We start from the raw sequence: 25,774 nt of genomic DNA, 5'->3' as shown, positions 1-25,774 counted from the left end.
CCGGGAATCCTGGTGTTGGGTGGGGATCCCGTCCCGGGCTCAAGGCTGTAGCTGCCGGCTGGGCGTGGGTCTAGCTCCCGGCACCTCATCCACCAGGAATCACCCAGCAGCGCGAGGATACACTGGAAAGAGCACCGCTGGATAAAACTGGGGGTGGGAACGCCCCTGGCCACGGCGCTGGCGAGCAAAGCCCTCCCGGCACCACCTGCCACGGGATAAGGGCGGTTTGCAGGGGGCTGCCCCGCGCCCACTCCCGGGAGAGGAGTAAATTCGAAACGAATAAAGGGGGCCGATGGAAGAAAACGCCATTTCTCTGGCACCACAGCAAAAGGTCATTTGGGGTTGTTTTTCCCCCGCTTTACCAGGGAAGGGCATCTCCAGTTTCGATGGTGAAAGCTGTTGGGATTGCTCTTGTGCCTATCTGGATGGCTTTATTTATTTCTTTTGCCGGCTCCCGCCCTGCCAGCCCATCCATCTGCGGGACCAGAGTCGTTCCAGAGCCATCCCCAACCCCGGAGGCCGCAGCCAAAGCAAACATCTCCGACGTCTCTGCTCCGAACTGAAAAGCGTTTTAATAATTGAAAGCTTTATGGGCCCTTTCAGTCCCCGCAGTAAATTATTCACCAGTTCCGCGATGACACCACCACCTGCACGCCCGCGGAGCAGGTGCACCGACGCGCTCTTTACAACCGCCCAGACGCTAAATCGTGTCCAAGAGAAGGGATGAAAGACGGCGGGAGGACGCCAGCCTCGGAAAGCACATCCTCCGCTGCTTCTCCCGGGGAGAGAAACGCTCCGGCAGAGCTTCACGGGGCACGCGATGATAGGAGACGTTTCTGTGGCACACAGGTGTGAAAAAGGGAGACGGGAGGGAGAATGAAGCCCGGTAACGCTTCACTCGGGCAGCGGCAAAGGCAGGTGCTTTTTTTCCCCCCAGCTGCACGGAGCTGAGAGGAGCAGACGGGAATTGCCGAGCAGCCGAGCCGGCTCCGATCCCAACTGGTATCTCACCCTGCAAGGTGAGAAAGCCTCCAGCAGCGAGTCAGCTCTGCTCTTCCCCCAGGCAGGTATCACACCCGCATCAGCCCGTCAAACCCCGGGGTGCGATGCCCGGCTTCTGCTGGCAGCCAGCGACGGGGCTGATTTAAGCAGCCAGATTCATTCGTGCCAGTCAAAGATGTATTTTTAGTTTTCCCCTAGAGAAAGCCAAAGCAGGAGATGGTCAGAGCACCTAAGAGATGTGTTTGTTCGCTGTCGGGAACGTGGAGAAGACGACCATCTCCTAAAAGAAGGTGTAGGTGACCCTGCTTTGGCAGGAGGGTTGGACTAGATGACCCACAGAGGTCCCTTCCAACCCCGACCATTCTGTGATTCTGTGATTCTGTGCTGCCTGATAAACCGAGGGCAAAACCTGGCCCCCTCAGCCCAGCCCAAACAAAACTGGAGCAGCGCAGCACACAGGGGAGCAATCCCGAACAACGGGGAAAATTAGAGAGATTATTATTATTAACTCCAAGATCAGCAATTACAACTTTGTAGCTTGCCTGGGGACCACCTCTGCACACCCATACACACATGCGTATTTGTAGTAACCACCTCCAGCGCTCCCAGTCCCTCCCACGGCACCGGCACCCTGTTCCCATACCCCACGGAATTCATTTCTTCTCCCCAAAGACCTGCTCCAAAGCCTGCAGCTCCCGGCGTGACTCCGAACCCCTCACGGTCTGCGGCTGCTCCGAACAGCGTACGCTGAAAAGGTGTTTCATCAACAACACTGGAACAACACTAATCCACCGATAAATCCAGGTGGGTTGGGTGGGGGTTTTTTTTCCTCCCCTTGACGCTGGTGAGGATTTACTGACAGCTTGCCAAAGGAGCTCTTCCGCACCTTCTCCAGCATTTTCTTCCTCCTGAGCTCATGCCAGGTCATCTCATGGACTCTGTCCACAGGAGGACCTCTCCAAAAACCCACTAACAGGGACTCTGGGGGTGTGTTCTGGTGGCCACATCCCACCGGGAGAACCTTGGGACACCCTGGGCAGGGGAGCGGTGCCGACAGCTCAACACGGGAGCCCCGTGGGGCTCCTCCGACATCCCTGGGGGACCGTGCTGCTGCTGAGCATCGCCTCGCTCCCCACCCTCGCAGGGTTTGCCGTGGCTTTCTCCAGCTCTGCTGTGAGGACAGCAGAGGAGAGGCGATGCTCGTGGGCGAGGTGACGGCAGGCGGGATTTATCACCGGACACACTGGGGAGAAAAGCCAGTCCAAACTCAGCTGAGCACAGAGGTTTCGCCTCCGCCTGGGCCTGCGAGGGACGTGACCTTTCTGAAAACTCTGGTTATTTATTTTGATAATCCTTTTGTTGGGATAAACGCTTTGCTCTCGCCAGGGCCCCAAGGTCATCGGAGTTAATGAGGAGAGGAGAAAGGCCAAGTGAATGGGATTTGTCCTTTGCAACCGAATGCATTAGTGGAGGAGAGGTGAAATGAGGGAGCTGGACTCTTTCTCCTCTGCTTTTTACTTGAAAAAAGCCAATGACAGCAACACACTGCTGCAAACCAAGTCTCTCTATCCACTCCTTACGCTTTTCTCTTACTCCTTGCTCTCCTTCAGAGTCCCCTAACTAACAACATCACCTCCACACTCCAACCTGTTGTGAATAACCCATGACCTGATGGGAAGAGGGAGAGCAGGCTCGTGTCCACGCACTGGATCCTCACGCCAAACACCCCCGAGGCAGCACCATCCTGCCCTGTCTGAGGGCCCCGCTCCCTTTTACAGACCCTAACGCCGAGGCTCACAACTGCCCTTCGAGCAGAGCAAAGCGGTGGAGGGGAAGCTGCCCACACCTCCCTGCTCGGATGCAGCCATTTTGGTGCAGAGATCTGCAAGAAGAATATTAAGCTTGGTCTGAATGCAGCAGCCTCGCTCAAGATTTATGAAGGATGAAGGAAGGAAGATTCTGAGGCAAAGCATCATCTCAAAAATAACTGCCGAGTCCTAGCGGGTATAAAAGATCTGCCCATAAACCAGTTTGTCATCACCAGTCAATAAAAACAGGAACATTTCAACGGACGGAGCAGTGGTCTGGGAGCTACCCAGCAGACTCAGGCAGGACCAGGGCATTTAGGGGAGAAGGATGGAGTTCCACCACAAAAACCAGCTACGGCGTGGGGTTGGCACCGAACCAGCGTGCTGGTACCTGCCAGACGTCCCGCAGGACCTTGGTTTTGGCTGGTGCCTACCAGCCGCCGGCAGCAGACAGGCAAGGATGGTCAAGGCGTGGGAAGAGCGTCTGATGAGGTGCACCAAGCCGAAGGCAGTTGGGAAGTAGCTCATTATGTCGCTGTGAGAAAGTCTGTCTTTAAAGGAGGCTGGTGGCTTTCCTTGCGTTTCTGCGTGGGTTTTTTTTTAAGGCTGCTCAATACAAAGAAAAATACCCCGGCTGGTAAAAGATGAAGGGACCTTCTCTCGTCACCTTTCCTATCCCAGCCAGCCCAGAGACTCCCAGCTACTTCTACCTGCCAGCCCTGGGAACCCTTCACATTTGATCTCCCAGTACTGCACGTTCAAAGAGGGGACGTCCCAGGGAGAGCAGGGAGGCGAGGCCAGCCCAGCCGCCAAGGGCGGGCAGCGGCCGAGAGGGAAGCTCCAAAGCTGGAAAGGACGCGATGGAGTGATCCAGGCTTGCACCCAGCCGGGGCAGGCCCGTTTCTTCGCTGTGTTCTCCAGCGCTCCATCAAGTCAAGATTCAAATAGCTCACATGATGGAGTGGTCTGTGTAGGCTTCAAGAGCTCTCCAACACGAGGATCTCTTCCCCTGCAAAATCAGTTTTTCCCTAACGGCGTATCTCATCTCAGCTTTTGCTCACTTCAGCCTCTCCTCACCTTCCGACCCAGTGGACCACGCTCCTCTACCCCCCAGAGCAACCCTCGGCAAACACCTTTACCCCGCGAGGCACGGGGACCATCCCTGGTGCTACCAAGCCAGACTGAGCCAGGAGACCCAGGGGAGACAGGAGCAGCAGCGACGCGGGCAGACGAAACCCTTTCCTCCCAGTCCCCAGCCATAAGGCAAATTATTTGGGTACCTTCTCCGCTATAACCCGCCAACAGCAGCGAACGCTCCAAGGTATTGCTCAGGTTGATTTAGAGCCACCGGGACATGTGTCTGGCCAAGAACACTGCTTGCTTGCTCGTTCTCCCCGTCTCATTTTTTATTTTTTTTCTCCCCCTTAACCTTCTGCCTGAAACAAGCCTCGCCATCCCTTCTCATTACTAATCATTCCTATCAGCCTCCCAGGAAGCACTCTGGGGCCACTTGACTATTAACAGGGCACTAAATGCAAGGCGGAGGAGGATGTATTAATATCTAATAAGAGTGATAGATGATGCGAACCGCTCAGGCACTCCAACTCAGGTACTCATGTCAGGTACTGGAGCTAATTTAAAATAATAATAATAACAACAATAATAACAACAACAGCAGCTGCCTTCATTTTCCAAGTCAATTGATTCCTCAGCAGGAATGCCATCTTGACAGATTTATTTTGATCGAATTGTCTAATTGAATAGAGTTCTTGTTTCCCTTCACTTTCTGACCTTTCACGCCTGTGAAATAAATGCAATTTGGAGAATTATTCCTCAGCAGCAGTCTCGGCTCCCCCAGGGCTGGGTGGCTGCTTTGTCTCTCCAACTTGCCAACAAAACGCTATCAAGGGAGGCATCCAGTCCCGGGTGCTGCACCAGCATTTCTTTTCCACTTCCACATTAAAAAAAAAAACGTTAAATAAAGAAAAAAAGCACACCAAAACCAGCAGATTTGCAAGAAGCAGAGTCAAATGTACTTGCTGTTGGGCAGATTTTGCCTTCTGCTTATTCAGGTCCTCAGTGTTTGCTGCACTGAGGCTTATTCCAGTTTAACAGCAGAGGTTTTGCTCCTGGTCCTGAGATGCTACAGGAGTAAGATCCACCATCTCCTTCCCTTCACCAAGCAGAGACAGGGGCTTCGACCACCACCTTCCTCCAGCTCCACTCCTTCCCAGGCTCCCGCCCGGGATGCTCTGGTGTGCCAGACACGAGGCGACGCTTCCCATAAATTTCACAAGAACGAGTCTCAAAGATTAAAAATAACGAAGCCGCGTCCCTCGCAGACAAACGCGCTGTCTGCGCGCCAAGAGAGGTCCTGGTGAGGAGAGCTGCAGCTGAATCTTTTATAATAATATCAATCAATATTAATAATGGATGGCCTGCTCAATTTTTAAAGCATCTTCAATTAATCTTTAAACACAACTATTTTGCTTAAACCAAAGGCTTTTGGTAGCCTGAGAATGGTATTTCCTTCTGTTCCCCCGGGTTCACGCAAGGTATCTAGATGAGGTCTGATAAGTCAGTAAATAATATACACCCAGCACAATTCCCCAGAACCGCAAAAGGGGGGGAAAGCAGAACTTGCTATTAAATTCATCATTGACTCAGCAGCAAAAACGTCTTTATCCACGCAGTACGATGTGCCCTATCCACAACATTAAAACGGCGAACACCGCTGGGTTTAGGCTGGACAACGAACACGGCTGCTGCCCCTCGAGGTTAGGGTGGCACAGAAGAGAGGGACGGGGGCAGAGGGCAGCTACGGGGCCGTAGCGAAGCCGGACGGAACCCATTTGGTCCTCCCCAACACACGCCCGTGTCTAAACCACCAGGGAAGGTCTGGGCGATTCCCCACGCTCCGCGAGCTGCCCCAAGGCCGGCAGCATCGCGAGAGCTTCCCGGGAGGGGGAAACCCCGCTCCGCCAGGCAGCGAGCCTCCCGGTGACAGCGTCTCGAATAGATTCAGGGGAACGCGGCGTTGCCACGGCAAGACTTCTGCCTCGCTTGCCGTTTAATGTTAAGAGGCTTGTACAGTCAGCAGCGTTTAAAGAGTAATGACTGTTTTCATGGTAAATGCTCTGTTAAATAACCCAGGATTATTGTGTTGTGTTATTGCATATATAAAATGGCATTTCAAAAAAATAATAATTGTTTTAGAGCTAATTGATGTTTTTAACCGGCTCCGTGCATGGAATTTGTATTTGCTGGAGGGACGGGCTGCTGTCAGGAAGACAGCAGGAAAGGCAGGGAGGCTTCGACCCGGCAAATTCACTTGCAGGCTCTGCCTGGTTTTTCTCTGCTCAGGTGCTGCTTCTAGACGAGCAACGGGGAAAGTTCGAGCCACCAGCTCTAAAACGCAAGGAGGGAGCCCGGCCAGGGCAAAACCCCACCACAGCCGCTGGCAGGCACCTCCATACCCCAAAACCTGAGCATCCACCCACTGCTGCCCAGCACGGGAGCATCCCTCGGCCACGCACGGTCACCGAGACGCCGGGGAGCCATCGTGCCAGCAGCGCTCCCACCTCCGCCCTTGGCACCTGCTCTGCGAACTTCCCCCTCTCAGCCCCCCAGCTCTGGCCGGTTTTCCACGCGGTGGCACTTCAGAGCCACCGAAAACTCCCCGGGGGATGACAGGTCCCCCCTTCCCCTGTTCTTTCTGCAGACAGCGAAGGAGAACCGCCCCAGCGCTAGAAGCAGAGGGCTGATGAATCACCGGTGAGCAATCCTGCCGCGGGATTTTAACCGTGATCATCCCAGAAGGGATTTGGATGGCTCAGGTCCTTCCCCTCACCCACCTCCCGCGAGGCCACCCTCCTCGCCACGTCCCCGGCGACACAGACAGAGCCACCGCCATCACCTCCGGGAACCTCCTGCTCATCACGCGGCGCTTTCGGCTTCTACCAGCATCCCACCGCGCTCCGCGCAGAGTGAAGCTGGAGCACAAAAAATTCACAACCGCAAGGCTGCAAGAGCCCGGCCTCCCTGTTTACGCCCCTTGCAGTCTGCAGGCACTTCAGTCTGCCATCAAAGAGCCGAGAAAGTGCTCTTGGCTTTCAAACCGGGAGCCTTTGAGCTCCTCTGACAGCGGCCGCCTCGCTGACCCTTGGCTGGAGGCTTGCGGGGCACTCGAGCAGTCAGAAGCACTTGGCGGAGTCCTGAAGCTTTACAGAGGCAGTGACTTTCGGGATGTGAAGTTAATCACACGAGTGAACGTCTCGGAGTTGCCGGGAGGGAGAGCGGGGCCGTCGGAGACCGCAGTTGAAAGTCTCAACCGTCTCCTCAGATCTCCACGTCCAGGCACGAGCCCGGCGCCAGCGTGCTCAGATCACAGGGTGAGAGCGGGGGGCTGTCCCGCAGCTCCCAGAGGGGACCCCTGGGTCACCGGGTCTCATCCCTCGCAGGCAAGCAGCCGATTCATCCCAAAGGGTCCGCAGCATCTCCGGTCCGCGTAACCAGCGCACCGCAAACCACCTCACAACAGGATCTGACAAACCCGAGACCCGCAGCACAGAGGCCAAAAGCCACCAGCTCTGAAGAAAGGAGACGAGATGAAAGCTATCGCTGTGCCCCGGACCCTCGCAGCAGCAGGGAAGGGGTAAAAGGAAAACGCTGAAGTGAAGCGTGCGACGAGGTCTGCAGATGGGCGGGGAGGAAAGCTCCCCGCTCCTCCAGCACGGGAAAGACGGCACAAAAATAATTGGACTGTGAAATCTAAGGCACGACTGCCGGTCGAGGAGAGTTCACGACCACAGGTCTGCTGGTTTGAAGTCGCTCCTCACCCTCAGAAGTCGCTCCCGCGCCTGCCTTTGCCAAGACGACCGCCTTGCGTCATCACTCGGGGTGGACCCTGCGGTCTGTCCCAGGACAGCTTCAGAGCTGGCCAAGCTCACCCACTGCTGCCCTGACATCAGAGTTGCCACCTTCTCCTGCAGCCCTTCCCAGCCCCGAAAGACAAGTCTGAGCCTACAGTCGAGGAGACCCTGCCTGAGGATTCACAGAGGGGTGGTGAGTAGTGTCCTTTCTTCGCATCACCCCACGCACCGCACGCATCCCGTGGTGCTGCAGCAGCTGCACAGCCTGCTGACCCAGGGCTAAATCCAGCTCTGTGCGCTCTAACAGTACAAGCAACGTTGCTGGCTGCACACACAGACGCTATAAAACAAGATACAGAAGTGAGATCCTGAGGTCAGAACCTCCTCGCCTTCGTTTTCTCCCAACCTCACCCTCTGCAAAAGCCAGAGCAACCTGTCCCCAGCTCCTCTCAAGGACAGCGCAGCTCTCCAGTTCACTCTTTTCCTCTTCTGCAGGAGCCTTTCCCAGGTACTGAGGCTCTGTCTCAACCCTCTCCCTTCCTCGGAGGCATCTGGACCACAGGAGGACACTGCCCTAATGGCTGACATCTCATTACTGCAACCGCAATGTCAAACCCCGTCTCTCTCTCTCTCTCTCTCTCTCCCTTCAGCATCTGTCTCTGTGGTATCCAAGTGCCTCAGATGACTGGAAAAGTCCCTTTGTGTGTTTTCCCAACCCCTGGCTGTACAAGTACCATTTAATCAGGCTCAGTAACGAAGCCAGAGCAGGATCAGCAGGATCAGCGCAGCCTTTGAACGAGAGGTGCTACCCGCAGGTGACAACGGGGACAGGAGCAGCAACAGGGCCGGGCGCCTCTGCGATGCTCCGAAAGGTCCGAGCAGCCTCAAAGCTCCAACCAGCCCACGGGCACTTCAGCCATAAGTACACGTGGCACACGCCAAAACTACCCCCTACGCGTTCATGCCACGGGGTATTTATTTCTCCGAGGCTCCCGGGCTGTAGTTTGACCTTCAGTAAAAGCAGCACGCTCCACCTCGGGACCCCAAAAACGCATTTGGGGCATTTCTGAGTGTACCCCTGCCTAGCACTGCAAGCCCAGACGCTGCTGCCAGCTCCCAAACTCACTTCTGAATGCTGACACCTGCTCTCCGGGCTTGGGTTTCTCCCTCCCTCCAGCGTCTTCCTCACACGGATGTGGCTACAATGCGCTTCAACCCCCCAGTCTGGGCAGCTTCTCTTGCTTACAGCATATTTGATAGGACTACCACATTTTGTAAATCACGCATCAGGAGACATATCTCCCTCACATGCCATCCTTGTCAGGGGTCTTGGTCCTCTGGGCATCCCTTGGGTGCTCCCAGGGGAGTCGCACAGCCCGATGGAAGGCGCTCGGGACACACAGCTAAGCTAAAATCAGCTCTTCTGGGCAGAGCTCTCTCCGTGGCTGGTGTCATACCACCAGCTCCCACCCGCAGCACTAAACCAGTCGCGGCTTTTCCCTCTCCCCTCAAATCTGCAAGTCCTGCAAACGCACTCGTATGAAGATCTTGTCTTGTAAAGAGCTAACGTGAACGCGCACAGCTGCAGGAGCACCGTTAAAACCTCGCAGCCTTCGCCCGAGATCACCTTAGAAAAACCACAAAGCAAATTAAAAGGCACCTCGAATCCAAAACTGAAGTAAATCTAACCAAAAGACGTGAGTTTTGTTCACCACCTCACAGTCTGGGCCTGGACCCTCCTCACCTGAGCAGTTAACCATTACCATTACTAGCAGAGAATCACTATTTCCCGCTAATTAAAAGGAGGGTGAGACAGCTGCAGCCAAGCCGCTGCTTGCAGCCTGCGCTGCACTGGTGCAAAGGACTGCAAACGACCTTTATTTCTTGGAAAAGCATGCTGAGGAGCCTGCTGCGGAGACTCCAGACACAAAAAGCACTGTACGCTGTTCTGGGCAGGGACGGTCTCTTTGCTGTACATTTGCACTGTGCCTGTGCCAGCCCCCAGGCTCTACTACGGTATAAATAACGATAATCCCTCACTCAGCAATACAAGGAAACACTCACTTGGTACTAAAAGTTATTTAAAATTCATACCTACACTGGGAAATTATTCAGAAAACTCTAATTACTTATCAAAAGCAACGACGATATTTTTAAGGAAAGGGAGTGCCCATAAATACAGAGCCATAAATAAACTGCTACTCAGCAGCACGAATTAATTTGTATTTAATTGCTAGAAATTGCTATCAATTACTAGACATTCCTTGCAGAATAGGCGAATTCTTTTAAGAACAATTTCAATTGCTAATTGGAAGTCTTTTCCCCCGCCCCTCCTTCTTTCTCATCCCAGCTCCTGCCAAGTGCAGGAGACATCTCCCACTCTGCGGGGCCCTGCGCTTTGCAGGACCCGGGCTGGGGTAGAGAAAGACTTTGCCGGGACAGAACAAAACCAGAAGGAACCAAGGAGCTGCTCAGGCTTCAAGAGGTTTCACCACCTTTGGTAAAACCCTGTAGGCGGCAGGAAAATTGGTGGTGTAAAACCTCCCCTGACGTAGCAAGGATAGCGATGCCTTGCAAAGGATTGGCAGGAGGGAGCTAGGAGCTGGAAGTTACACACCCATCGTGCATCCAGTGAGAGAAACACCTCCCAGGGACCATCCATCTCCCCAGCACGACGGACAAAGCTGCTCGGCTACAGCCAAGCCATGCCAGACGCTGCCGGGAGCCTCCCCGCCTCGTGCCGCTCCTCTCCGGAGCACGGACCCTGCCACGGTATCGCTTCTGACTCATTTTCTGGTGTTTCCTGCTCTGCTGTTGGCACAACGTCCCATCAGCACAGTTAATTACACCCACGCTGAGCGTGAAGGACAGGTGGATCCTCGCAAAGAGCCGGAGGCCGTGCAATCCATCCCGCTGCTCTCGCCAAACAGCTTCCACGCTTGCTGACAAAGCGCAGCAAGGCAGCGTCCCGCCGGCCCGAGGGAGCTCTGCCACACACCGCCGGGCTTTGGGGCTCCTCTCACCCCCACGTCCCTCCGACCTTCACCCAGCATCCCTGCTGCGAGGTCAGACCGACGGCCGCAAACATCTCCCACATCCTCATTGCCCATATGGAGACTCCTCAAAAAATTCGCTGGGAGCACAAAACGCAGAAGAAACGCTTGCCCACGATGACCGGGCAGACCTCTGCTTGCACAGCAACCACCATGCTCCATCCCACCAGCCATCCTCCTGGTTGGAGGCCCAAGTATACGCGTGGGTGGGAGGGGATGGGATGCAGGGGAGGGTTCTGGGAAGAGCTGCTTGTGTTTCCAGCCTGAGCAGAGAGACACCCAGGGTCTCCAGGACCGTCAATCCAACACCGAGGTGTCACTCCACCACCGGTCCCCCCAGGACGGGGCCGACAGCCACAGGAGCCGTGTGCCAGCCACGACAAGCAAAGCAAACGACACGCACGTCCTCCCGCTTACAATAACAGCCCTTCCGTGTCTAATCCATCATATTTGATGCAGATCTCTTAGCCTGAAGTGTTGTCAATGAGGATTTAATTTAGTGCTAATTAGACAAATATTGCATGTTAAACACCCATTGATTATTAAGAGACAGTAAGCGCGCTTCGGCTCTGCAGTGTGCACAGACACGCTGTATTATATCTGGGATGAGGCTGGTAAATGTCTTGCTGTTTCTAATCATCAGCTAGTAATTAATGTCCAATAACTTGTAACTTGGTTTATCATTATAGATTTGGGAAGGCACTAATAGTACTGTATGCTAATTAAACATCAATTGATTTTTTAAGGCATATAAAGATTTAGCAGCTAGGTAACAGATATATACAGTTGTTAAACTTTAATAACCATCACATGGCATTCTCTTGCACCATTAAGTTAGCGTTCAACGAAAAAGAGTGTTGCTCCTGAAGGTAACTTTTGGACGGGATTCTCAGAAGTGCTCAGCAGCGTGCGAACCCCTACCCAAGGATCAGAGTCCTCTGACTGTAGAGAGAAGGAACAAAAGTTGGGAAATTCGGATCCCCTGCTTTTTAATTGAGGCACTCAAACCCCAAGCTAAGTGAGGTGCCCAAGGCCATAAGGAGAGGCAGTGGCAGAGCCCGAAGCACTCCTAAACTTCCCGTATCTGACATTTTGCGCCTCAGCTTCTCCCTCTTCCCATGCAAACCCCCGAAAAACAGAGCCAAATTGCCAATTCCCTGCCAGAAAAAAGCTTTCAAACCCTAGCCTGGCACCTGCTGGCATCCCCCCAGCTCGCAGGGCAGCCTCATCCACAAACACGATCAGAGAAGACGCGCGAGAAGCTGCAGTCTGGAGCAACCTCCCTCTAAATAATAACCGGCAAGGAATCGATAGATGTCAAGCAGCACCGCAGGGGCCCACCAAGCCCTGCCACCCCCTCGCTCACGGTGCCCACTCCTCCCCATGCTCCTCAGATGGGGTCTGACCCCACGCCCAGCGCCAGTGATTTGGGAGGGATGGGAAGGCTGGACTCCTTCCCGCGTGGGAGGAAAAGAAAGATGAGAGGCAGAAGCCCAGTGTCTGAAAGTGAAAAGATAAATGGCTTCTGGAGCGAAATAACCTGCTGGCCTCCGTGGGTTTGGCAGCACCCCGCTAAGTGCAGCATCAGTCTTGAAAACCAGCTGCAAGCTCAGCAATCGCAGGGCAAAGCGCGGGTTCCGGAGAGCGAGGCCGAGCAGATCTCAGCGCTCCTTCCCCGAGGGAGCCCGTGGCCAGGACCACGCCGCCTTGGCCACCCTCAGCGGCTCCCGGCTTGGGGCGGTGGGCTAGGAGAGGGATGGAGAAGGGATCCAGCTGGGAGCCAGCACCGCGGACCCGGCCTCGGGGCATCACCAGGAGGGATGCGGCTGCAGCGTCAGCCCCGCTCTGGGTCCAAAGGCCAGCGGCCAGCTGGAAAGCTGTCCATGGTGACCACCCACCACGCGCCCTCCCAGCTCAGCCGCTCGTGCACAGCGCAGGATGCGGCCAGCGAGGAGAGCCAGCGCCTTCTCGCAACGGCAGCTGCTCCGCGCACCATCGGATGGAGCATGAGACAAGACGCCGGCGACTGCACGTCGCTACTTCAGAAACCTTCCAAGTCCCCAGTGGCATCCCAGAACGCCAGTCCTGCAGCACCACGATGCGAGGAGCAGACGCACCCGCACACCGGGAATCCCGCACGAGATTTAGGACGTAAAGATGGTCCCCGAAGCCCTCCGTGCAACCCAACAGGAGATCATCAGCCAGCTACAGCCTGGAGCTACTGCAAAGGTAGCTTTTGCTGACAGCTGGGCAGAGTTCGTACTGGGCTGGGCCCCAAAAGCAGGGAAGCACCTTGCAGCAGCCATCCCGTTTCCCTACAGCCTGCTCCAGATGGTGGATCCCAAGGTGGGATCCAAGGTCTCCCATCAGCTCGCAGGGCAGGAGCTACAGCCTGGCCTGGGTCGCAGTCTGCGGCATCTCCTGCTTCCCCCCTACCCACCAGGCTTGTTAACACGGTCGTATGGGTGATATTAGATTAGTCTGAAACAATTTATCCTTGACAAATCTCTGCTGGCTGTGGTACAGCTTCTGGTCCTTTCCCTAGCCCATCATCAAAATTTTGCTCGACTGTTTGCTCCGGAGCTTTCTCAGGACGGAAGGTGAGCAATCTCCTAGGACCATTTCTCCTCCCTTTCCGCAGCAGATGCTACCCTGGCCCTTCCCCAGTGGTCTGGAGCATCCCCTGCCCTCCGGGACGAGCAGCAGCGGTCCTGACATCGCTCCAGCCAGTTCCCTGCAGAGCCCAGCGCTGGTGATTTATACGGAACCCCGGCAAGAGCGTAGAGCAGACCAGAGAGAAAGAGAAACCCCTCCTTAAACAGTTTTGCAGCAGAGTTTACCCGTGCTGCTGCAGGCAACAAAGAGAAACATCAAGAGCAATGAGACAAGGCAGGGCAGGCATCGCAGCAGATAAAGGGTTCTTCAGGTATGAGACAAAAACCGGCTTTGGAAACTGCGCAGAAGTGAGTTTAAAGTCTCCAGAGGATATCAATTGAGAGTCTGTCACTTGGTGTCAGGATAACTTTCTGGACAGCTCTCGGAGCTTGTTAAGCTCTCGCTCGGGCTGCTTTTGCGCTCTGGTGGCAGTGCTGTCTGCCAGCACCAGAGATGAAGAAGACCCTGCCGAGTCCACGCAGCTCCTCCACTACCCCTCGAACGTCCCCCGCCGCGATGGGTTTGGGGAGCTCAGCTGGTGCTGCTTGAAGACACGCTCCCTCGGGGAGGGCTTTAATCAGGGGGAACACACCGAAACGGGGCTCCTCCTGCCCCAAAGCAGTGGCTGGGAGTTTGCGGGCGCAGGACGGGAACCGCGGGACGAGACGCGATGGGCTGCGTCGGGCGGGCGGCCAAACCAGACGGTCGTAACGGTGTCTCGGCATCGCAATCGCCGGCTCCGGGAAGGAACCCGCCGCTTCCCCCACAGCAATCATTTCATCAAAAGCCCTGCAGGACTCCCGCTGTCCCCTAACTGGATCCCTAACTTTAATTAAGTCTACACAGCCTTCTCGCAAGAGCAAGGGAGGAGAGGGTGACTCAGACAGTGATGGGACCAACCGGCATAATTATCACACGGTTAAGAATATTAATTAAAAACAGCCCTCCCCCCAGCTAAAAAAAAAAAGCCAAACTAATCAATTCCACTTAAAGGAATATAGGGGGATAAGGAGCAAGAGCAGGGAGGGTGACAGAGAGAGAGATGGGATGCGACGTGAATGCTAACAGCTTCCCACCGTTGCCGCTGCCGCAGTAAGCCCCAGGCCTGGCTGCTTCCAACAGTTACTTCGAGTCTCCTTGGAAATGGGCTCAGTCTTTTCCTCTACCTGCTGCTGCATCAGAGCAACTCCTGCCATCGCACAAAGGACTTTAAATCTCGGCTTTAACTGCCTTGATTGAATTAAATGCAACAACATGGTAAAGCAGCCTCTTCATTTAAGGTATAAGCGCGGAGGCTTTCTGCTCTGCTAACGGCGCTCTCCCTCTTTCTGAAATGATGAGTTGCTCATGGGTTATGCTCTTTAAGAAAGGAGAGAGCAAAAAAAAAAAGTCATCTGATAAAGTGGGTTATAAAACCGGTGGCGGCAATAAACGGAGAGCAAGGAGCCTGATGCAAAGCCACCAGAGAAGGCAGAAACCACTGCAGGGGTGCGATACCTGAACCGTGATTAATATGTGACCGCGGGTGCCGGCGGAGGGAGCAGCGCCCAGTGCCGCTCGCGACGCAGGGGACAGAGAGGGGACCTCGCCCGGGTGGCGGGGAGGAGGGTATCGGTGAGGGATGATGGAGCAGTTAGCTCCAACGTGTCGAAGCCGAGGGAGCACGACACCCTCGCGACGGCGCTCACCACGTGGACAGACCGAGGAGCAGAAGGGGACATTGCCAAGCACCGACGCGATGGGTTCAGCCTTGCCGTGGCTGCTCGTCCTCCGACAAGGCTGCCGTCCCCCGTGGCGAAAAGGCACCGCGCGTGCCCAGGTTCACGCCGGGGAAGGAAAAGGCTTGGGGAAAGCTCAGCATCCAGAGACGCCGCAGAAAAGGGCCCAGAGCAGAGGAAAAAATCATAAGAGGTGTTGCACACCTCTGCTACTGCCAGCTCCTACCCACAGCCTGAAAAACTCTGGGTCACATCACTCCAAACCAGTTGGCAAGGACCAACACAACCACAGACTCACCACGGAGGGTGAAGAGCTGAGATCCCGTTTCTCCTTCCAGAACAACCCCACGCTCATCCTCCCTTCCTTCTCGGGACTTGCTCTCTTCTCTGCAAAATGGGGACAACAGCAGCACGCTCCCACGGCTCTCACCAGCCGCGACACCGAGCGGGACGTGTTAGGAGAAGGTGCCCTGGGAGCATAAACCATTGCTTTTTATCAAGCTCCATTATTATCACACTAATGTCATCTCCACAGGCAGGATGAATGCTGATGTGCCCAGGAAGCACTCCTGGCTCTTCCCTGCCCCTCCGCGGGAGCAGGGCCGCCCGCCGGCAAACGCCCGTGAGAGTTACGGCCGGGTTCCCGGGCGCAGACACGGCTATCGGTTCCTTTTTATAAGCCTTCATTGTTATTACCACCTATTTCTTTTTACATTCCTGCCAAAATACCAAACATTAATCTCCCTCGCTCCCTGCAGGCAAAACATGGGTAATTGGATTTATATGGGTTAGAAATTTGTTAGATTTTTTATATATATATACACACGCACACACACACAGAGAAAATATAAACAAATATGAGGGGCAAGGACGCGTCTTCCCCACATCTCGGGTACCAGCAAGCGGGCTCGGGCCAAAGCCTCCCGCATCTCAGCTCCCTGCACATCCCCATGGCCTGGTTGGCCGTGCTGACTGCCGGCCTCTGGTTTAGGAACTCTTCCCACCACACCCAACTCCACGCGACAGGAGCTACCAGTTGTGGCTTCTTTTCTTGTTCATCCTTCCCACCGCTCTGGTTTTCCCTCGACTCGTTCCCTTCTTGCGCCTGACACTTTTTTACACCCCTCACCAACTTTTCCCCTCCTTTCTTCCACTTTCTCCCTCCTGGCCTCCCATTCCTCTTCTCTCCAGCTCCAGCCAGGAGGTGACACCTCCTGGCCTCCCATTCCTCTTCTCTCCAGCTCCAGCCAGGAGGTGACACCTTCTGGCCTCCCATTCCTCTTCTCTCTGGCTCCAGCCAGGAGGTGACACCACGCACAGGTCTTGCGTGCCAAGAGAAGAAAGAGCAAGATGCTCCGTGCGATGGCTCCCTGGGTTTCCCCACCCGCTCCGAGATCCACAAAGCACCTTCCAGGAGTCAGCGCAATTTACTGATCCGATCCTACCCCGCAATCCTTGTTGTTCTCATTATCCTCCCCCTCCGTGGAGAAGCTGACTTTGAGAGCCATTTGTGTCCCGAGGAACAAACCCGTCAAGTGAGTATAATCATGGAAACAACTCATTTTAAGCAAATGTTAGGAAACACTCATAGGAAAACAGAAGTACAACATGTGAGTATTTTGCACTAAAGATCCGACCTTGAAGGGTTCTGCCTGTCAGGCAAGACAAGACCTACGCATCAAACCAAACCCGCAGTAAACAACCCATTACAGGCTAAGAATCGTTGGCAGGAGCTGTGGGGGAATTATTTTTCTGGTTTCAGAAAAAAAAAAAGAAGAATTAGAAGAAGAAAAGCCAGAACACCCTAACCCTCAAAGGCTGCTCGCAAGGACGGAAGGAGAAGTGATAGTCACCGAATCAGATATTCCTTATGAACTGCCTGCTCGGCTGCAGTATCCGAAGATTATCACTTAAAACAATATGTCCAGCTGCTGTAAAAAGCAGCCCTGGTTTAGGGCTGAGAAACGCGAGGAGGCGGCAAACTGTGCGAGCAGTCAAGGGAACAGAGAAACTCGTTGCCAAGCGGGAACGTCAAAGACGGCCGCTGTGCCCCGCTTTCGTTCTGCAGCGTGAACACCTAATCCTGTGCTCGAGACAAAGCGCCGAGCTCCCGGGGCAGCGCGCGTGAGCCAGGGGAAGGACAGCTATTACCGCTTGCAGTCCCAGGGAGTTTATTATGCTCGCAAAATGATCTCGTGCACCCTATAGCGAAAGGATTACTAACAGTTCAGCCTCATCCCCCGGAGCCGAGCATCACCGCTTGTAACTATTTCTGGCTAGCAGAGCTCAGAAACTTCGCGTGGGGCTTGGCGGTTTGCTAGGTAAGAGGACGTTGCAGAGCTCGCGTCCTGGCCCTCGGAGAGGTGACGGCGAGTGACGGCTCCTCCCGCTGTGGAGCTGGACCAGCTCGCTGCGCTCTCAAAAACAGACTTTTCTGCAGCAAAACCCCAGCGCTCCGTGTCACCAGGGCTCTAGGTCCGGTGCTTCACCCACGGCAAAGCCTCTCTTGCCTTACCAGCATTGGGAAAGGTGTTGGCTGCAGGGGAACTCCCCAACACCAGCCCCCAATCTGTCCCTTGCCCAGCAGGTCAGCGCTCCGGAGCAGGGGACAACCAGCCTCTCCCCGCGCATCCCAGCCAGGCGTCCCGCACAAACCAGCACGCCCTACCCTGCCCCGAGACGCAGACCGCGATTCAGCCCCCAGCAAGGACCCCAGGACTTGGAGCTCCCTCCAGCATCTCCTCCCCTGATGCCAGCAAGGGCAACGGCGTGGCGGGGGGCTGCGAGGCATGACCAAGGGCCCTGGGCATCAGCTACCATCTGCGTTTTGGTGGCTGGGGTGGAGGGAGCCCTCCCGCAAGCCCCCCCTCGACCTTTCTCCAACCACCCTTCCCACGGCTGCGCTAGCGCAGTGAAATTAGCGGGCACTGTAATTACAACTATCAGGAGCAGATAAGACAAGTTAAATACCAGCTACCTAGGGAGAAATTATTATGCCAGCCAGGAGGATCCAAATGCCAGAATCCGTGGCTGTAATTTCTCCGAGTCGCCAATTACAGCTCCGCCACGCAGCGAGCTCTACCTTGGAAACGGCAGGTATATATTTAGCCGCTCCGAAAAACTTTTTGGGTAGGAGGGGGAGGGAGGGGGCAGTGATGGAGCAAGTCCTCGCTAATCTGCTCGGCGCTAATCCCCACGCTTTTAGCACTCGCACACAAAAAGCGGCATCTCTCTTCCCGCTCCTCGGCAAGGATTTAACGGCAGAGACGTGGCTGCACGAACGCTTCTCTTCTCTGCCGGCTACGCTGCACGGCGGCAGGTGGGTGTCGCAACCCCCACGAACAGGTAGGCAAACCGAGGGCCGGCTGTTTGACCAAGCAAGAGAGAAAAAAAATCTGATTTCTTGACTTCCCAGGTCTCTGCCCGGAGACCACGGTCCTGCCGCCTGCTCCTGCTGGTTGTCTTTTACTGAGGCCTCACCGTGCGCTGGGAAATAGACTGCGGTAGATTATTATACCCAAAAAAAAAAAAAAGGGATCATTGTCAGAAATAATTAAAACTATAATTGCAAAAACAAATGGAAGAAAGACACCTCATGATGTTTTATTCGGGCTTTTTGGTTTTAATTGGAATTGTTCTCACACTGGCTAATTGACAAAACACAGCCAGCCGCAGAATCTTGGACGTGAACGAGCAAAGCTCCCCTCGTCTTCTTGGTCTCCTTCACGGGCGAGCAATGGGGGAGGCCACGGGCTCACCAGAGGCAAACACAAAGGTGGAGGGGGACCAGACTTCAAAATCTGCCTTTAAATGCAGGGAAAAAGCACCTGTGTATTATTCAGCTTAGAGAAAAGCCTAGATACACACGCCGAATGTCTCTTGTACAATCCTAGCACCGGCTACAAACGCTCATGTCTTCTGATCATCGCTCACAAGCAACTGCTGCTGGCTCCATTTTACAGACGGGCAGACTGAGGCAGAGAGCAACGGAGGGGCCCCTCCTCGCGTCCCGGTGTCCCTGCGGCGACAGCCAAGGAGGAAACCTGGCACACCCCGTCTCCCAGCTACTCCCTCCGACCACTGACATGGATGCTCTTTGCCTTAAAAAAACAAAAACCAGCCAGTATTTCTTAAATACAGACAAAACTATAAAAGCCTTGAAATTCTGAGCAGCTGTTGTTTTACATCTTTATGAACTGTACTGATGCCTGTTATAAAAGGTCGGTTTGCTGGCGGCGCAAGCAATACGATCCCGTTTACTACCCAGCCCCATTTTCACACCGCGTGAGTATTCGCCACAGCAGCGGCATCGCCTGCGGCGCAGCCGCCGCGCCCCGGCAGCCCTCCGCGACGGCAGGGACGCTTCCACCGCCGCCACGCAGCTGGGGGTAAGACACAAGCCGAGGTTTTCAGCCGGGGTCAGCCCGTCGGGACTGCTCAGCGTGCTGGGGACCTGCCAGCGATGCCCCCATCGCAACCTCAGGGACGGATGCCCCTGCCCTGCGGCTCGCAGGGCACGCGTCCAAGAAGCATCGTGCGGAGAAAGCTGAGGCTCGGTGGCTCTCTTAATCCTTGTTTCCGCATCAAATCCCAGCTGGGGAATTAACAAGCGACCTTCTTCAACCTCCCCGTCCGTTACCAGTGCGCTCCTTGTTCCGCTCCACGGGCCAGACTGGTGGGGAACACGGGTTACCGCTGCCATCGAACCACCTGCCCCGCTTCACGGCAGACGGTTTTTGTATTTCAGAGTCAGAGAAGAGGCAGCTTTATTTTCTTTAATAGCACGCAGAGAATTTGCAAACTGCCTTGAGTTCCCCGGAGAGGAAAGGTGTACGACTACTACGGGAACTGTTTGTTCTTACAATGAAAAGTGAGTGAATTATCAGCAATCTCCGCTTAAAACAGGAGAATCGTTTGCTGCTGATCTAAGATGACCTAGAAGTTGCCTGTAGATGGAGCCTGGCTTTCTGCACGAATTACGCTGAGTCCTCCTCGGGAAACAGGGCGGAGAGATGGAAATGGAAGCGCCCAAAATCCAATACAGGAAAACCACCGGATGAAAAGCCTCCAGGCTTCCTCCACCGCTAGCATGCGGTTCTGTTCTCGCTCATCCTCCCCTTTCTGCCACGCGACGGGTGGTTAAAGAGCCGATCCCGGGAAGCAGAGAGCTTCCGTCGGCCCGGCAGGGAGCAGGACAGGAGAGGACCTGGCCCCTCCAGACCGACCAGGATCTACCACAGGCTGGAACTGCAGCCTGCGGCTTTTCCAAGGCCCAGATGCTCCGTTTGAGGAGCAAGAGAAGTGCCATTTTGCAGGGAGGACAGCAGAGGACACCACACCTGCTCCTACTTTGGGTGCACACGCTATTTGCAGGACAAAACCCCATCAGGGGTCCCACGCTAGACATCTACCGCAAGCATCACCCATGCAGAAAGGCTGCCCAGGGCAGCTGGCCCTTCCCGGCTCTCCGTAGGGTATCGCAGCCCGCAAACAGGCACCAGCCCCATCCCTGAGACGCTCCAGCTTTGGGCTGCGGTGTGCAAGCCACGGTTGGTGCTACCCCTTTGGGTCGCTGCTACCCCTTTGGGCTGCTGCGTGCAACGCCTTGCCCACCCCCAGACCCAAGGGAAGACAGCAAGCTGATGGCTTTCTCAGCTCTGTCCGCCTCAGCTGACAGAGGCTGCAGAGGGGCAGGAGCGGGCAAATAGGGGTGGGAGAGGAAGGGGTGGCCACTGGGAAACAGTAGTGCAAGAAGAGATGGGGACAACCGAGGGTAAATGGGAGCTGGAGGCCAGAAACCTGACTGCAGCGGGGAAAAGCTGAACTTAAAAAGGGAGAGGGCGAAAGCACGGAGAAGATGCACCGGAGAGCCCGGGCAGGAGCAGATGCTGAGGGTGGAAACGATTCGAGAACAAGTGCTTTTGGGGCAGGGGGTTCCTCTAAGCACCAGCAACTCGGAGTCCCACCAGGAGATGCAGAGTTTCCTACAGTAAAACTAAACCACCCCACCGCTCCGGTGCTGGCTGCTTCACAAACAACCCCTCTCGCAAACGGCGCAGAAAAGAGGCCAGAAGCTACAAAAATAAAGAGATCCAAGTCAGCCCTCTGCCGGCAGCGGGCTCGGCCAGAGCTCCCCGAGGAAGGGGCTCAGACCCCCGCCAGCACCATGCTGCTCTGACCCCCGCCAGCGCTGCCTGCGAGAGCCCCAAACCCCACGCTTCACCGCGGAGGCAAATTCAGAACGGGAGGAAAAGAGCGCCAAGGCCAAAGGCATCTCTCGGGGGGATCGTCTTCCCCTCTCTGAACTGCCTTGCTGGGGGTAATCACCCCGGCAGCTCGACCGCGAGGAGCACAGGGCACCGTGCCCTCTGTGCCACAGCCCCCAGTGACACGGGGTGACGACAAGCGGGTCCCAGCGGGACGGAGGAACAGGGATGCACCTGGCACGGGCAGCATCCCGGAGTCAGGCAGGCAGGCAGCCGAGCCACCACCGCCTCTCCCAGCAGCACAGACCTCCGGCCGGAGCCCGTTTCCCACCGCCCCACTACACACTCAACATTTCCCCTCCACAAAGACCACGCCAGCCACGGAAAGCCTGCCTGACCCCCCCTCCCCGTGCCTCCTCTGCTCAAACCAGCATGGGCTCCTCAGCCCTGCGACGGCTCGGCTGCTAACGGAGAGCACGACACGCTCGGCTTGCTTGTGCCAACCCGGCGCTGGGAAGAGCAGCTGCTCTCTGCCGCAGCCCCGTTACTCCGGGTCTGAGCCAGGGAGTAGCCAGCCTCGCACGGGGGGCACGCGCTGCTCGCTGTCGCAGAGCGAGCGGCAGACTAACTCCTCCAGACTCACGTCCCACCATCCCCACGTCCCAGGGTCGCTCATCCAGCCGGATTAACCGGCTCAGGTCCTGCCTGCAGCACGATGCAAACCCCCGGACGCCAGCCGACTCCCTGCCGCCCGCCGAAAAAGGCTGGGCTGCTATCTGCTCGTCCGGCCACGTCGCCGCGATGCCCATCGAGAGCCGCTGTCCTACGCGGGTAACGCACCACGTACACCTGTAACTCATTCAGGGAACAAAAAGGGGCTGCTCTGCTGTGTCGTGCCGCACCGAAGCGGCCCATCTGCATACAAGCTGCCTGCGTGTCTCCTACAGCAAACAGCGTTAAGGTAAAGCATCCATCAGAATTCATAAGATGCACCCCTGGAGTAAAAGATTGATTTGATATTAACAGATTCGTGCGGAGACTACGAAGCGATCAAGGCGAAACACTGACACCTCGGAGGCATCGCAGCCCTGGAAACCTGCTGGCAATGCAGGCGGGCATCAGCGCAGGCAGCGCGGACCCCCCCTCCCCTCCCCTCCCACCGAGACAACTTTGGGAGCGTCAGGCAGCACTAACTCGCTGTCTGCCACCTAAGCCCCTTCCGTCACCTCCTCGTCTGGCAGCCGCAGCCCCCCGCCAGCACGTCGGCAGCCCCGCGCCGCAGCATCGCCGCATCGGTCCCCCCCAGACCGCTCCGACCGGGTGTCCCCCCCGCCACCACGGGGACGAGCCTTGGGGACGCATGTAAAGTCTCAGCGGGTCCCAGGACCCCCCCCGGCAGCCCCACTCGGCGCAGAGCATCCCTCGAGAGCCGCAGCCCGGACCACCCCCCGCCCCGCACCGAACCCCCGCTTCTCCTACCTGAGCGTGGCACTCTCCCCTTGCCGCACCGTCACGTTGTCCATGGCTTTGGGGAAGGTGGCATCTCCGCTGCGCACGGGCACTCCTGCGGGCACAAGGAAGAGCAGCCTGAGACAGAGGACGACCAGGCACCTCCAGGGCAGGGCCAAGCACCCACCGACCCCCATCGTGGGCAGCAGGGACTTTTCCAACAGGCAAAAAGAAAAAAAAAAAACAACACACCCAGGAGCGAAAAGGGGGGGGACGGGGATGGGACGAAGGAGGGAAGGGGTGCGTGTGTGTGGGGACGGGGGGGAGCAAAACCACCGGGGCGAGCGATGCGGAGCTCCACGGCGATCAGGAGAGCCCCCGGCAAGGCAGGCTGCGAGCGCTGAGCCTGCCGAGCGGCATCCGGAGGGAGTCCCCAGTATCCTTGGGTGAGGGAGGAGGACGGGAGGGGAGGAGGAAGAGGAGGAGAGAAGGTGCAGAGCAAGAGATGAAGGTCACAGATGTGTGTCTGCTCGAGACGCTACTTTAAGATTCAGTTGGGCACGCGCTGCGGAGATCTGGCATCAAAAGTTTATAACCCAAGGAAGAAACGTAAGTGTCTCTGGCAGGAAAAGGGAGGGTGGCCATAAAAACAGGCTGGATGGGGAGGTGGGGTGGAGAAAAAAACAGGCTCGGAGTTGGGCTGTTTGCCGGCTGTTGCTCCTTCGTTTAAATCACGGCGGGGGGGGGGGGTAAGAAGATGGGGAAAATAAAAATAAATAAATAACAAAAGCTCCCCAAAAACGCCGATTCCGTCGCAAGATCGAAACTTCCCCGCGGAGCTGCAGGAGACGTCCCCACCGCCTCGGCTCCGAGCAGGGGGCGTCCAGCCCCCCCAACCCCCTCCCCCGGCCGGGGGTGGGGGTCTGCCCTCCCTTCAGCCGCGGCGGGGGTCGCGGGGGGGCGGCGGCAGCCCAGCCCCGCCGGCCGGCAGCATCCCCGGGGTTGTCATGGCAGCGGCTCCATCCCTGCCCGCCCGGCTCCTCGCCTTTCCCGCACGGCACCGAGAGCAGGCGGGGAGCTGTCACGCACACGCCAGCCTTTAACCCCCACCGCACCGCGGCTCCCACCAGCATCGGGTCTCCCCCTCCCCTCCTCCACCAGTCCAACAGAGGGGGGGTTTCTCACGCAACGCTCCCGTACGACCCCCGAAAAGCACTGCCCCCCCCCTTCATCCTTCTCCGCATCCTTCTCCGCATCCACCTGTTGACGCGTGCAGGGCTGGGACCACTTTTCCTCCCCCCCGTGCCTGGGCACTGGGGAGCAGAGAGGGGCTGCGAGCCGAGAAACGGGGTCCTGCCGCCACGCGCCTGGCCCGCGGGGTCGGGGAGGCTGGAAGGGAGCTCCGGAGGATCGCCTTGCCCTGTCCCTGCTGTCCCCACTCCCTGGGGATCACCGCAGTAGAAAGCCCCAGGGCTTTCTGCCCCGCCGGACTACACCAGCAAGAAATTTCCACCTTTGGAGACACCCAGAGACCACCAGGTACCCGCTCTAAGAGCAGCCGAGGGCACCGAGACCTCGGTGACCATCCGGACACAGCTGTCTCTGTGCCTACAGAAGAAAACCAACCTCACGCTGCCACCTCTCCCTGCTGCGCAGTTCCTCACCTTGGCCCAAGCCAAGACGCGGGTGCCTTCCTCCAGCGGGCATCGGCTTCTTCTACCAAATGTATCGTGGGGAACTCGCCCCTTCCAGGGGCTAGTGGAGGGGCGTAATGACCAGTTTTAGCTATTTTTGGGACCCCAGCCTCATCCAGAGACCCAAACACAGCTGCTAAAGCCAATAAAGAGCTTTTGGAAGGGTTTTTCAGTGATCCCCAAGCCTGACTATCACCACAGCAGGTCTGTTGCACGTGACAGGGGGACGCAGCGACCCTAAATATGCTGCGGAGACGCGTGCTGGCTCCCGGCACCAGCTACGGCTGCAGGCACCAGAGGGATGCTCGCTGCAGCCTGGATAAATAGGACAGCCCGGGAGCCGAGGGAAGCGCAGGCTGAGTTTTCCATCAGAAAGCTCTTCAGCTGCCGAAAAGTTGGTTTAACCCCGAACATGCAGGCTGGCTGCTTCAACGCCAGGCACCCTCCGGGGGGAAGGACGGGGAGGAAGGACACCCCATCCCCTTCCCGATCCGCTCCCACCCCGGCACAGCGGGAGCGTGTCTGCTGGCAGGGAGGGAGCAGCAGCAGCAAGGAGCCAGCGCAAACCCCAGCGCAGGTCCCCGCCGGCGACACAGCCCGAGCCCGGGCGCCGCTGAGCCTCGTCCAGCAGCAGGACAGGCTCCAGCGACCAGAAGCCCTGCTGGGTAAAATGGTGTTTACCCCTTGGGATAGGAAGCTGTAGACGAAGAGCGCAGGGAGCAGAAAGCCTGCCAGAGCCGGTGCAATTCAGAAAAGGGGAGATTTAAAGCAGAAAAAAGCCCGTCTGCCTCAGAAAGAGCTTCTGCAGAGGCAGGGCTACTCGAACAGATGTAAAGGCAGGGCGTAAATGGATAGACAGAGAGCTAAACTGGCTGCTGCAGACAGCTGGGCACGGGTAAGCATATATGGGGCACCGGGGAGGGGAAAGGGAGGGCTGGAAAGGGAATGCTACGCATATTTACGTAACAAAATCGTGCCCAACTGGGTATGAACCCAACAGCCTAGAACAGCTACGCAGGAGACTGCAGGCAATGCGGCTCCACCACGCTCGCCTCGGAGGCCACTTTGGGCACCTGACAGTGGGAGCAAGGCAGCCAGAGCAGCCTCTCCTGCCTCAGGCTTCTGGACCACCCCATCACCAGTATCTTCCAGTCCCACCGCTCTCCTTAACGTGCCCCCCTGCGTGAGTGTGCCGGCATCAAACGCAGGGAGCAAGCCGGGACACCGGGGAGAAAAGGGCAGGGGAAAAAGAACTTGAAATCCAGTGCGGCTACAGAATCTGGAGGCGAACGCAGCGCCAGCAGACACAAAAGCAGGG

At 56.5% G+C, this 25,774-nt stretch overlaps 1 protein-coding gene across 6 annotated transcripts in view; it reads right to left on the bottom strand.

Annotated features, from left to right (window-relative positions):
• Window positions 1-25,774, bottom strand: part of OPCML (opioid binding protein/cell adhesion molecule like) — a 291,671-nt gene that overhangs the window by 82,441 nt on the left and 183,456 nt on the right. For 2 of the 6 annotated variants that reach the window (XM_075442560.1, XM_075442561.1), the window contains one exon: window positions 22,793-22,877. In XM_075442560.1, coding sequence (XP_075298675.1) covers window positions 22,793-22,877 — 85 coding nt within the window. The other 4 variants (XM_075442562.1, XM_075442563.1, XM_075442564.1 and 1 more) reach the window with 4 other exon arrangements.

Source organism: Opisthocomus hoazin, chromosome 24 (assembly GCF_030867145.1).
Source record: "Opisthocomus hoazin isolate bOpiHoa1 chromosome 24, bOpiHoa1.hap1, whole genome shotgun sequence".
NCBI lineage: Eukaryota > Metazoa > Chordata > Aves > Opisthocomiformes > Opisthocomidae > Opisthocomus > Opisthocomus hoazin.
Note: the sequence above shows the minus strand (reverse complement) of the source record. Positions and strands in the feature narration are given on the sequence as shown.